Source organism: Heptranchias perlo, chromosome 12 (genome assembly GCF_035084215.1).
Source record: "Heptranchias perlo isolate sHepPer1 chromosome 12, sHepPer1.hap1, whole genome shotgun sequence".
Classification (NCBI taxonomy): Eukaryota; Metazoa; Chordata; class Chondrichthyes; order Hexanchiformes; family Hexanchidae; genus Heptranchias; species Heptranchias perlo.
The window spans coordinates 38,095,992-38,110,472 of record NC_090336.1 but is presented as its reverse complement, the minus strand read 5'-3'; the positions used below and the strand labels follow the sequence as shown (position 1 = coordinate 38,110,472).

Here is a 14,481-nt window from a genome sequence, read left to right as displayed (position 1 = left end):
TTGAGGGCATTGATAACTTTAACTGCGACGGGCAATGCGTGGCCACCAGGCCCAGCTGGGAGCAGCTGTTCCTGAAGGAGACTGCAGATGTTTGTGACCACCTGCCGACTCAATCTCAGCCTGCGTAGGCACTGCTCCTCAGAGAGGTCCAGGAAGCTCAGCCTCTGGCTGTAGACCTCTCACATGGGTAGTGCCTCCTGCGATGTCGAAACCTCTGTTGGTCCCCTCTCTGCTGTTCTCCAGGTCCTTGTTGCGCACCTCTGCCTTATGCACCAGTATATCCCAACACAGCACGACATGACTGATGTGGATGGTCATTTTCCTCCTCCTCGGATGTCCTCTGGAATATATCCATTGCGCCCCCCCCCCATCTTGACCTTGTCAGTTTGAGAGGGTCCAAAGGCTTCCTTAAGTTGCCTCAACAAAGAACTCTCAGTCTCAACAATGAACTCTCAGTCTCAACACAAGATGAACTCTCAGCCAAACGTTTGCCTGAGAGAACTGAAAGTCTAGTTGCAATGCTTGAGCTTTTATTGCGATGTGTCAATCACAGGTTTAAAGGGCCAACTCAACTTCTGCATGAAACTTGCCTTTGTTTCTCTGGTGAGTTTGAGAAGCCATGGGAAACCTGTGCAGGTAACGTTAAATTAGTTTCAGGTTCAGAATCCACAAAAAATTACCTACCGCAAGAATTTGAAGTAGGTAAATTGCCCCTTTACCAATCCGTCCACCGGCATTAATAGGGGACATGACTTCTGGGTTTTGGATGCATGCCTGGGTTAAACCCGGAAGTGGGCGCGATGGAGTCGGGTTGCGGTCCCGCTGATGAAACCTACAGTTTTGACTACCCACCCGCCCCCAGCCCACCTATTCTTGGGGTTTAAAATTACCTCCAATACTCCAGCTGGAGCCTAATCAGTGATTTATAAAGGTTTAGCAGAACTTCCTTGCTTTTGTGCTTTATGCCTTTTTCTATAAAGCCAAGTATCCCGTATGCTTTTTTTTATCAGCCTTCTCAACTTGTCCTGCCACCTTCAAAGATTTGTGTACCTACACCCCCAGGTCTCTCTGTTCCTGCACCCCCTTTAAAATTGTATCCTTTCGTTTATTTTGCCTCTCCTCATTCTTCTTACCAAAATGCATCACTTTACACTTCTCTGCATTAAATTACATCTGCCTCTAGTCGATCTACGTACTCCTGAAGTCTGTTACTATCCTGCTCATTGTTTAATACATTTCCAAGATTCGTGTCATCTGCAAGCTTTGAAATTATACCCTGTATACCCAGGTCCAGGTCATCAATATATATCAAAAAGAGCAGTGGTCCCAATACTGACCCCTGGGGGACACCACTGCACTTCCCTCCAGCCTGAAAAACAACCGTTCACACTACTCTCTGCTTTCTATCCCTTAGCCAATTTCGTATCTATGCTGCCACAGCCCCTTTAATCCCATGGGCTTCAATTTTGCTAATAAGTCTATTATGTAGTAGTTTATTAAATGCCTTTTGAAATAGACATAAGAAATAGGAGCAGGAGTTGGCCATATGGCCCCTCGAGCCTGCTCCGCTATTCAATCAGATCACAACATCAACCGTACTACCTTCATCAACCCTTTCTGTTACTTCACTCTGTTCAGATGTTCATTATTGCAACATTCACAGGTAGGGATGAAATACGTCTTGGAAAACATTGCAGAATCTGTGCACTTGCCAGGTAGGGATGAGCACCAAAAAATTCAGAATCTGAAGGTTAAGAAATTGGGCCATTTTGGGTCAGCCTGCAAATACTTCATTTTTTTCCATTTCTGCTGATCTTAGTTTTGGGTTGGACTGTTCCTTTATAAAATGTTATATCCCACTGTGTATATCTCACCAGATGCCTCCCTCATGGTGAGTGATAAGTTACCAACTGTGTATGATACCGCAGCAAGGAGGATAGTTAACTGCAACAGTATTATTTTTAATGAGCTGGTAATCTTGTAGTCTGGTTGGTCTATTGGAGCGTACTGCATCTCCGATGGTCCAAAGATGAATTTGTTTCATTTTCTCATGTAATTTTACGAAGGTTGCCTAATCTCTAGCAACCTAGTAGCACGGCACCTGAGCTCCAGAAATTTACTATGCACCTGCTGTATACTACGGGTCTGCTGTATATGTGAGAGTGTGTCTGTGTGTGAGTGTGCATTTGGGTGAACTGATTCTTCTCGTCTAGAGTATGGAACCATTTTCATAGGTAATGCTGATACAGTAATTGATTGGGGATGATGGGGCCGTGTCTAATCCCCATTGTGTGCAGGTCAATAACTTTGTTTTCCATAGAATAGGATTACAGCTAGAGCAGAGGAATAAATATATAATTACTGGTGGTATAAAGAGACTAGTGAGATCGTCAGCTTTGGGAACTCCTAAATTATAGCACCTCTTTAGGTTCCAAAGCAACACTAATTATCAATACTAATATTGGATCAAAACAGGGAAAATATATGACACCAAGAGCTTAGTCTAATCGATCTGTTGCCTGGGACAGATAAAGAGTTGTATTTTACTCCGCTATCCTGCGCAAGACCTGGCGGGACAGCAGTGGAAACAGCCAGAAAATGGGACAATGAGCCTCCCGGCCCCAACCTGGATTTACCTCCCCCTGCCTCCCACCATGGCCACTACTTGCAGCCCCTCGCTGCCTGCCACATGCAAATTCCCAGAAGATTTTCCATCTGTCTGCCTCTCTTACTTCTGCTCCTTGGGAACCACCTGAAGAGAAGGCCCAGGGTAGTGGCGGTAACGGTTCCAAAGTCTCCTGATGGAGGGAGAGGGCGTAGCAGAGGTCTGGTCTAATTTAGCTCCCAGCATTTATTTTTGTAGGCTTCGGTTTCTGCCAAAAAGGCAGAGGCTCTTCTGCCTTTACTGGGTCCCTTGCTGCCTCTTCTGGTGCTGCAGTGGGATTATTGCAGCTGTTGAGAGCTTCTTGTGTCGGGAGCCCTCTGCTACGCCCTCTCCCTCCATCAGGAGACTTTGGAACCGTTACCGCCACTACCCTGGGCCTTCTCTTCAGGTGGTTCCCGAGGAGCAGAGTTAAGAGAGGCAGACAGATGGAAAATCTTCTGGGAATTTGCATGTGGCAGGCAGCGAGGGGCTGCAAGTAGTGGTCATGGTGGGAGGCAGGGGGAGGTAAATCCAGGTTGGGGCAGGGAACCTCATTGTCCCATTTTCTGGCTGTTTCCACCGCTGTCCCGCCGGACCCCCAACTGCAGGAAAATGGGTCAGGGTCAAGGTGGAGTCGGTGGTACAGGGAGAAGTCCCTTCCCACTGCTATTCCACCCTCAAACAGGAAAATCCAGCCCAAAGTGTTTGGGGCCAGTACTCAAACTAACATTTTAAGATATACAAGTTACTTTTGCTTACAATGGAGACTCAGCTGGGGAAGGGAACAAGAACAAATCACACATAAATCTGACTAATGTCTAAAAACTTTACCCAAGTATCTTCATCTACTGTTTTATTTAACTGAGACATCTGTGTCAGTATAGTTGAAAAATTGATTGATTGATACAATTCAGAATAAGACAGTACCCCCTCCTGTTTAAAGAAGGTAAATCTCAGCAAATGGATGCGATCAAAGCAGTAGGCACTGTATGACTGCCCAGTCACTCCTCATTCTAGTCTGGGATAAGGGTTTTGAGAAACTCGATTAAAACCTTCTCCAGACCAGTTGGTCAAAATCCCAGAATGGCAGTAAGAGGGACATTAGGTTACTTATTTGTAGAGTGAGTCATTAATTGTGCTTACTCATCATGCTTTAACCGTCCTAGGATCATTGCCCTTCCTTGGTTAATTATATGTGGTTCTAAATGTTACTCAGTACACAACAGTTATCTAACGTCATTCACTATAAACACTTTCACATGCAGTGCTCCCTTTCTTGATTTTTAATCTGTTATATTCTGAATTTTATTCTACCTCTGCCCATTTACCAAAATGTACAATTAAATGTGTGTGAAAACATTTATGAGCAAGTTGTATTTTTAGCTAGAAACATTTTATTTTGAAGATTTATTTTATTTAGCTCCTTTTTAAGAAATGCATAGGAAATTTTTTAAATGTTCACAGGCCTTTGAATATGGTCAAAGCAGGGAAAAATGGTAAAAAAATTAAAATGAAAGGCTCTTTATCTGAATGCATGAAGCATTCGTGATAAGATAGACGAATTAGTGGCACAAATAGAGATAAATGAGTTTGATCTAGTAGTCATTACTGAGACGTGGTTGCAAGGTGACCAAGGTTGGGAACTAAATATTCCAGGGTACTTGAAGTTTCAAAAAGACAGACAGAATGGAAAAGGAGGGGGAGGGGGGTGGGTAACCCTGATAATAAAGGATGACATAAAGACAATGGTGAGAAAGGATCTTGGCTCGGAAGATCAGGAAGTAGAATCAGTATGGGTAGAGATAAGAAATAATAAGGGGCAGAAACACTGGTGGGAGTAGTTTATAGGCCCCCTAATAGTAGTTATATTGTTGGACAGAGTATTAATCAAGAAATAAGAGGCGCTTGTAACAAAGGTAATGCAGTAATTGTGGGGGACTTTAATCTTCATATAGACTGGACAAATTAAATTGACAAAGGTAGTTTGGAGGACAAGTTCATGGAATGCATTCAAGACAGTTTCCTAGAACAATACGTCATGGAATAAACCAGGGAACAGGCTATTTTAGACCTTGTATTATGTAATGAGAGAGGATTAATTAGTAATCGCATAATAAAGAATGCTCTGGAGAAGAGTGATCATAATATGTTACAATTTCACATTGAGTTTAAGAGTGACATACTCAAGTCCGAAACTAGAGTCTTAAACTTAAATAAAGCCAATTACATAGGTGTGGGGGGGGGGGGAGGCGGTGAGGTTGGCTAAGGTAGCTTGGGAAATTAAATTAAAAGGTACGATGGTAGATAAGCAATGGCAAACATTTAAAGAAATATTTCAAAATTCTCAATGAATATACATTCCATTGAGAAATAAAATCCACGGGAAAAGTGACCCACCCGTGGCTAACTAAAGAAGTTATGGATAGTATTACATTAAAAGAAGAGGCTTATAATGTTGCAAAGAAGAGTAGTACGCCTAAGGATTGGGAGAGTTTTAGAAACCAACAAAGGATGACGAAAACATTGATAAAAAGGGAGAAAATAGAATATGAGAGTAATCTAGCAGGAAATATAAAAACAGATTGTAAGAGCTTCTACAAGCATGTAAAAAGGAAGAGAGTAGCAAAAGTAAACATTGGTTCCTTAGAGGCAGAGACAGGAGAAATTATAATGGGGAATAAGGAAATGGCAGAGATGCTAAACAAATAAGTTGTATCTGTCTTTACAGCAGAAGACACAAAATGCATACCAGAAATAATGGGGAACCAAGGGGCTAATGAGAGTGAGTAATTATTATCAGTAGAGAAAAAGTACTAGAGAAACTAATGGGACTAAAAGCCAACAAATCTCCTGGACCTGATGACTTACATCCTAGGGTTCTAAACGAGGTGGCTGCAGAGATGGTGGATGCATTGGTTTTGATCTTCCAAAATTCTCTAGATTCTAGAACAGTCCCAGCAGATTAGAAGGTAGCAAATTTAACGCCGCTATTCAAGAGAGGAGGGAGAGAGAAAACAGGGAACTATAGGCCAGTTAGACTGACATCGGTTGTCAGGAAAATATTGGAATCCATTATTAAGGAAGTGGTAACAGGACACTTAGAAAATCATAATATGATTAGGCAGAGTCAACATGGTTTTATGAAAGGGAAATTGTGTTTGACAAATCTACTGGAGCTTTTTGAGGATGTAATTAGCAAGGTAGATAAAGGGAAACCAGTGGATGTAGAATATTTGGATTCTCAAAAGGCATTCGATAACGTGCCACATAAAAGGTTGTTACACAAGATAAGGGCTCGTGGGGTTGGGGGTAATATATTAGCATGGATAGAGGATTGGCTAATGGACAGAAAACAGAGAGTAGGGATAAACGGGTCATTTTCAGGTTGGCAGGCTGTAACTAGCAGGGTGTTGCAAGGATCAGTGCTTGGCCCTCAGCTATTTACAATCTATATTAATGACTTAGTTGAAGGGACCAAGTTTAATGTATCCAAGTTTGCTGATGATACAAAGCTAGTTGGGAAATTAGGCTGTGAGGAGGACATAAAGAGTCTGCAAAGGGATATAGACAGGTTAAGTGAGTGGGCAAGAAGATAGCAGATGGAGTATAGTATGGGGAAATGTGAGGTTATTCACTTTGATAGGAAGAATAGAAAAACAGAATATTTTTTAAATGGTGAGAAATGTTGGTGTTCAGAGGGATTTCGGTGTCCTTGTACACGAAACACAGAAAGTTAACATGCAGGTACAGCAAGCAATTAGGAAGGCAAATGGCATGTTGGCCTTTATTGCAAGAGGGTTGGAGTACAAGAGTAAGGAAGTCTTGCTACAATTGTACAGGGCTTTGGTGAAACCATACCTGGAGTATCGCATACAGTTTTGGTCTCCTTATCTAAAAAAGGATATACTTGCCTTGGAGGTGGTGCAATGAAGGTTCACTAAATTGATTCTTGGGATGAGAGGGTTATCCTATGAGGAGAGATTGAGTAGAATGGGCCTATAGTCTCTGGAGTTTAGAAGAATGAGAGGTGATCTCATTGAAACATATAAGATTCTGAGAGGGCTTGACAGGGTAGATGCTGAGAGGTTTTTTCTCCTGGCTGGAGAGGCTAGAACTAGGGGGCATAGTCTCAGGATAAGGGGTTGGCCATTTAAGGCTGAGATGAGGAAAAATTTCTTCACTCAGAGCGTTGTGAATCTTTGGAATTCTCTACCCCGGAGGGCTGTGGCTACTGAGTCATTGAGTATATTCAAGGCTGAGATAGATAGATTTTTGGACTCTAGCGGAATCAAGGGATATGGGGATCGGGCGGGAAAGTGGAGTTGAGGTTGAAGATCAGCCATGATCTGCTTGAATGGCGGAGCAGGCTCGAGGGGCCATATGGCCTACTCCTGCTCCTATGTCTTATGTTCTTACTAAATATTAACCGGAGGCACATAATAAATATTGTGATTTTAAAAAAATACCAATCTATCTTCGTACGATATGTGAGAGGACCAATGTTCAGATACTGCAAGTACCCATATATGAAAGAAGACAAACGCTGAAGGTTAAGACATTTACATCAGTGTGGGGCAAACCGTATAATATGAAAGGCAAAAAGGTTAAAGACATCTATATTCAACTGGCTTCTTGTGTTTATGTATTACTGAGGTCTGAAAGAACACATTAGCACAGCATGTCTCTATCTATATGACAGTGTCCATCTATACATGTCTGTGTCTTGGTGTGTTTGTGTGTGCAAATGTAGCGATGTATGTGTGCATATCCATCTGTCTATGTGCATGTTTATAACCATGTGATTGTGTATACTTGGATGTATTCTTTATTTCTGTGGCTGTTTGCACATATGCATGTATTCGTGCATGTGTGGGTATCTGGGTATCTCTGCACGTGTGTACCAATGTCTGGGTGTGTTTGTGTATGTATATCCATGGTCATTTCTGTATGCAGGTCTCTGTATGTGTATAGTGTTGTACCTGTGCATCTCTATTGGTGTGCATTGGTTTGTACTATTTGCAACCTTGACATCCTATTTGACCCTGAGCTGAGCTTCCAACCCCATATCCTCTCCATCACCAAGGCCGTCTACTTCCATCTCCATAATATCGCCTGTCTCCACCCCTGCATCATCTCATCTACTGATGAAACCCTCATCCATGGTTTTGTTACCTCCAGACTCGACTATTCCAATGCTCTCCTCCCATCCATTTCCCCCTGTCCTCGCTAACCTACATTGATTCCTGGTCCCCGAAACACCTTGATTTTAAAATTCTCGTCCTCGTGTTCAAATGCCTCCATGGACTCGCCCCTCCCTAATTTCTGTAAGCTCCTCCAGCCCTACAACCTTCCGGAGCTCCGTATTCCTCCATCCCTTCTTTCTTTGCCCCACCTTTGTTAGCCGTGTCTTCAGCCATCTAGGCCCTAAGCTCTGAAATTCCCTGCCTAAACCTCTCCGCCTCTCTACCTCTCTCTCCTCCTTTAAGACACTCCTTAAAACCTATCCCTGTGACCAAGCCCTGTCCTAAAGTCTCCTCCTTTGGCTCGGTGTAAATTTTTTTCTGATTACGCTCCTGTGCAGGTGCTATATAAATGAAAGTTGCTGTTGTACATGTGTGTATCTGTGTGTATCTGTGTACCTAATTTAAACTTGATAGTCACAATATCTGAGACCTATGGATTAGCCTGACTGATAGGTAGACTATTTTGAATTAAATCTGCTCTTAAATTGCAAAATTGCAAATTATTCTAACATTAGAATCTCTATAAAGCTAAAAAAAATTGTATTGCTGGAAAATATTCATTGCGCTGCTGGTCGACTGAATATTGTGAATTATTAACGCAGAATATACATACTGAAGCTCTACCAGTGGTATGTGAGGATGTGGCATTGTCCTACAGGGTTTGCTGTTGCCAGGCACAAGTTCAGTCTGACCTTGTTTGCTCCCTTTCCTTTCAGGTATTTACACAAGAGTAGATTTCTATGTCAATCATCACAAACTGAGGCACCAGAAAACACCAACAAAGCCGAAGTCTGAAATAACTGTGTTTAATGAAGTTATTTTGTTCACTGTGTCAGATTCTATTATTAATCAGTCCATGATTATAACCTCTGTGTATGAAACTTCTCGCTCCAATGACAGTGCAAGGCATCTTTTAGGTCGTGCGTATGTGGGAAGGAAGAACTCCAAAGAGGATGATCATTGGTTCTCTATGCTGCAGTTCTTACGACAGCCTGTGCCAAAGTGGCATCCACTCTTAATGTAAGCACACCCTCTGGCATCTGTCTTACCATCACCATTAATTATCTCTTGAAGACAGCAGAAATGTGGCAGTGGATGCCTAGAGCACAGTGTGCACTCTCTCCTTTCAAGCCAACAGAATTCTACATTATATGTAACATATAATTCTGCAAAAAGCACAATCTGAATTCAGTTCAAATATTCACAAATGTTCATAAAACCTGAAGGGAAATTACATATAAAATGGAATCTCAAGATTGATTCTGAACCGTAAAATAAAGAACATTGAACACCTAGTGATTCTACAACCCAGCATCTTGCCTGTTAACGAGTAGTTAGCTTGTATGTTTAAGTAATAATAGCACAAAGGGAATTCATCATTACTATTCAATCATCAGTATTCTATTGATTGCAGCTTTTAGAAGTTGCTGGGCCAGCTAGAAAAACACACAGCTGAGCAGTGGTGGAAAATCCTCCACTGGCACTGGCTGATTGACAGCTCATCAATTGTTAACGTGTCTCCAGTATTTTCACAACTGTTCTCAATCAAGTTTGAAGAATATTTAGTCAATCAGCAGCTTTATTTAAAAACATCAAATGCTGGATTTTTACATTTATGAAATCAAATCACATGATCCAACTTACAGTTTTTAAGCCAAATAGCTAAATATAAAAGCTGTAGGAAACAAATGTGTCATATCTGAAGAGTACAGGTTCAGATCCCTGGTGAAAATAGATGAAATACAATCTCTTACAAAAGTCAGCTTTATTAAATCAATGCAAATACCAGTCGAATATGCTTACCTCTAGGAGCTTTCTCCTGGGGTGCTTTGGCAATGGTGTTTTAATTGGATACAGTTGAAGTTTCTTCTAACATTCTGACTTGAACTTTCCATGATTTCCACAGTCCGGTGAAATTGCCACACAGGCTATTTATTTGCATCTCCTAGTTCACCACAGCTACTTTGGCTGTCAGTTTTCTGCATTCCTGACATTCATTGCCATTTTAGTAGCCCATGGCTCACAAAGTTCTGCCATACAAATATCATACTTGGACAAAACACATAACCCGCAATTAGGGCTGCAGGATTTTTGGGTAAAGACAGCAGTGACTTCCAGACATTTGTAAAAATACAACACAACCAAACCAATAGTTTACAACAGTGCTGATCCTTATTAGTGACACTTTTGATTTGCCAGCTGAAATAGCAACACACGTAATATGATAACATGGCTTCACTCAAATATGATCTACTTTTCCTCAGCGACATTTAGATGAACCATCTTACAGTAACATCAATGCGCAATAAATCAAATCACTTTTTTGCAGTGGAGTTTGGTTCTGCATACAGTGAGCTGCAAACACTGCCAAATCTCACTGAGCACCGGGTGGATCTCACCATCTTTTTGCTGTATTTACAACCTCAATCTCATCCCCCATTCCAATCTCATCCCCCCATTCCAATCTCATCCCCCATTCCAATCTCATCCCCCCATTCCAATCTCATCCCCCATTCCAATCTCATCCCCCCATTCCAATCTCATCCCCCCATTCCAATCTCATCCCCCATTCCAATCTCATCCCCCCATTCCAATCTCATCCCCCATTCCAATCTCATCCCCCCATTCCAATCTCATCCCCCATTCCAATCTCATCCCCCCATTCCAATCTCATCCCCCATTCCAATCTCATCCCCCATTCCAATCTCATCCCCCCATTCCAATCTCATCCCCCATTCCAATCTCATCCCCCATTCCAATCTCATCCCCCATTCCAATCTCATCCCCCATTCCAATCTCATCCCCCCATTCCAATCTCATCCCCCCATTCCACTGTTTATGATGTTTGTGAAAATTGCACTGTTTTGGTATATACATTTACACCTTTCTGTTTTGACTTTGTATTTTCTCTCACAAATATAAAATAATGCATGAAATTCAGCAATTTCACTGCACACTCTCAAAGTACAGAATGTAAAGAATGATACTACTTGGTTTACTACCGATGGCTCAGTTGGTAAGTGCAGCACAGAGTGTGAGAGTGAGCAGATAGTTCCCAGGTTTGATGCCCATTTTGTGTTATGTTTGCTGATCTCAGCTGCAGTGGGGGTAGAGGTACTACAATTGGCTGCTGCACCTCTGAGCTAGTGAAGGAAAATAAACAAACAGCCAGGGTTCCTGACCCTGACTACTATTCAGGGACGTGACCATGTAGATGTTAGGCAAATACAGGATTGGATTCTGATGTAGTGTTTACATTGATTAGTCTACTGACACACGTTATCTCAGTGTGCACATAAATAATAACTACTTTAGTGATGTATTGCAGGGCATCCAGTGCCTAACCCTAACCCTAATGTATCCAATGCCTGTAAATCCATATTCCAGTAATGAATCAGTGCATTCAAGAGAGTCATAGAGTCATAGAGTTATACAGCACGGATAGAGGCCCTTCGGCCCATCGTGTCCGCGCCGGCCATCAGCCCTGTCTACTCTAATCCCATATTCCAGCATTTGGTCCGTAGCCTTGTATGTTATGGCATTTCAAGTGCTCATCCAAATGCTTCTTGAATGTTGTGAGGGTTCCTGCCTCCACAACCCTTTCAGGCAGTGAGTTCCAGACTCCAACCACCCTCTGGGTGAAAAAGTTCTTTCTCAAATCCCCTCTAAACCTCCCGCCTTTTACCTTGAATCTATGTCCCCTTGTTATAGTACCCTCAACGAAGGGAAAAAGCTCCTTAGTATCCATCCTATCTGTGCCCCTCATAATTTTGTACACCTCAATCATGTCCCCCCTCAGCCTCCTCTGCTCCAAGGAAAACAAACCCAATCTTCCCAGTCTCTCTTCATAGCTGAAGCGCTCCAGCCCTGGTAACATCCTGGTGAATCTCCTCTGCACCCTCTCCAAAGCGATCACATCCTTCCTGTAGTGTGGCGACCAGAACTGCACACAGTACTCCAGCTGTGGCCTAACCAGTGTTTTATACAGCTCCATCATAACCTCCTTGCTCTTATATTCTATGCCTCGGCTAATAAAGGCAAGTATCCCATATGCCTTCTTTACCACCTTATCTACCTGTTCCGCCGCCTTCAGGGATCTGTGAACTTGCACACCAAGATCCCTCTGACCCTCTGTCTTGCCTAGGGTCCTCCCATTCATTGTGTATTCCCTTGCCTTGTTAGTCCCTCCAAAGTGCATCACCTCGCACTTTTCTGGGTTAAATTCCATTTGCCACTGTTCCGCCCATCTGACCAACCCATCTATATCGTCCTGCAGACTGAGGCTATCCTCCTCGCTATTTACCACCCTACCAATTTTTGTATCATCAGCGAACTTACTGATCATACCTTTTACATTCATATCCAAGTCATTAATGTAGACCACAAACAGCAAGGGACCCAGCACCGATCCCTGTGGTACCCCACTGGCCACAGGCTTCCAGTCACAAAAACAACCTTCGACCATCACCCTCTGCCTTCTGCCACTAAGCCAGTTTTGTATCCAAAGTGCCAAGGCACCCTGGATTCCATGGGCTCGTACCTTCTTGACCAGTCTCCTGTGGGGGACTTTATCGAAGGCCTTACTGAAATCCATGTATACCACATCCACTGCGTTACCCTCATCCACACGCCTAGTCACCCCCTCAAAAAATTCAATCAAATTAGTCAGACATGATCTTCCCTTGACAAAGCCATGTTGACTATCCCTGATTAATCCTTGCTTCTCCAAGTGGAGACTAATTTTGTCCTTCAGAATTTTTTCCAATAATTTTCCTACCACTGATGTTAGGCTCACTGGCCTGTAGTTCCCCGGTTTTTCCCTACTCCCCTTCTTGAATAATGGTATTACATTAGCGGTTCTCCAGTCCTCTGGCACATCCCCTGTGGCCAGAGAGGTTCTGAATATATGTGTCAGAGCCCCCGCAATCTCCTCCTTTGCTGTAGAGATATTTCAAAAAAAAAATTATGGGGGTGAGAATGAAGTTGGCATTACTTGCAGTTCTCAAGAATCTCACTCAAATTCATTTTTAAAACTTGGGAACTCTGCACTTACCGTAATGTATACAATGAGAGGACAATAAAGATTTAATGTGTTTGAAAATTTAGTGTAAAAAAGTGAGAAATAACAATAAAAATGACATTGTCAAGTAAAAATGATGGAATGTATTACTTTATATGTATTTATTAGCTTAAAATAGGGGTATATAACTTATCAGACACTGATCTTTCACAGTCACTCTTCTCCTGTCCAAAACTTAAAATAAGGGTTCTGACATTTGTTAGTAATGAAAGCTATGCTATACTATCACTTGCGTTCTGCTGCTTGTGCTGTCTGCTCTGCATCAGTGCAAAACAAAAAGAAATTTCACCCCAATGCAATCTGGGTCCCATGTGAAATTAGTTTGGCTCTCAATCCAGCTTAAATGGGTACAAACCCATAGTACATAACTGCCCATAAGTCTGCAGTAATTGTCACTAAATTGACAGCCTCATTTAGAGAGTCCACAAAAATAGCTTGGGGACAAAAAGATGCACACTGGTGCTCTCTTCTAAGAAAAATATTTAATTCTTCACACTGTTGTCCCTCACCTTAATGACTATAAAATTCACTTGACTTGTTGACGCACACAAAATACCAAAAAGTACTTGAGCTGGTTGTATTTGTCTAACTATAATCCACCATAGGACCATGGGCATTAGTTAAATGGTTCCTGTGATGCTTTTGAGGTCTAAATTTATTTGCTTCCTTGTGGTTTTCTTTTACTCTCACTTGAGAGAGGCTGTGGAGATCTCAAATGCATTGGTGGTCAGCTAGTTTGTTTTGCTTTTTGTGTTGTTTATAGAGACAATGAAAAAATACAACATTTCTCCAGAAATAAGTGAACAGATGCACAAATTGGAGCCTGCCCTCTGGACATGAGAGAAGGTGCACTGGAATAAACAGCTTGAATGTTCCAGAAATTGAAATGTGTCTCATACAGCCTAATAAAATGTTTAAAAAAACATGTGCTGGAATGTGGGGATCGGTATCTGGTGAAAAGAGCCAAGATGCTGACACACTTAAATAGAGCACAGTGCTACAGTGTTCTGTCAGAGACAAACTACAGAGGCTGGATGGACAAAATAGTGATATCTCACTGTAACACACACAAAAGGGATTAAATGTTGGGCATGCTGACAGATCGCCTTCTACCAATTACCAGACATTTTTTCTGAATTGAACAAGGAAACTTAAAATTTGTCTCAAGACTACAGAGTAAATCTGTCAAGTCTCATTTATTTGGAGTGAGGCTCAATCTTTTTGTCTTAAAAATATAAACTAAATTTTACATGGGTCTCATGGACAAGATGACCTCATAAAGGGTACGAGGGGAGATGGGAAGGAAACAAGAAAGCAATGCAGGTACAGTGCTAGGGCAGGGAGGAACTGGGAGAGTTTTGGCTTGGTAGGCAAGGGGGAGAGGGGGAGCAGAAGACACAGCTGAACAGATGATCTCAATCTTAGTGACAAATAAGTTCATGAACTCCTCACACTTGTTGTTGACGGCGAAGGTGGAGGGAGCAGGGGAGAGGGATTTGAGGAGATGGTTGATA

The 14,481-nt window shown here is 42.2% G+C and overlaps 1 protein-coding gene across 1 annotated transcript in view; it reads left to right on the top strand.

The window, feature by feature from the left end:
• The window catches only part of syt19 (synaptotagmin XIX), a 155,624-nt gene extending 143,999 nt beyond the window's left edge, over positions 1-11,625 (top strand). Inside the window, exon 7 of the mRNA XM_067993997.1 lies at positions 8,604-11,625. Within this exon, the coding sequence (XP_067850098.1) occupies positions 8,604-8,911 (308 nt within the window). The 3' untranslated portion in view covers positions 8,912-11,625. The remainder of the gene's footprint in view (positions 1-8,603) is intronic.
• Positions 11,626-14,481: the final 2,856 nt, after the last annotated feature.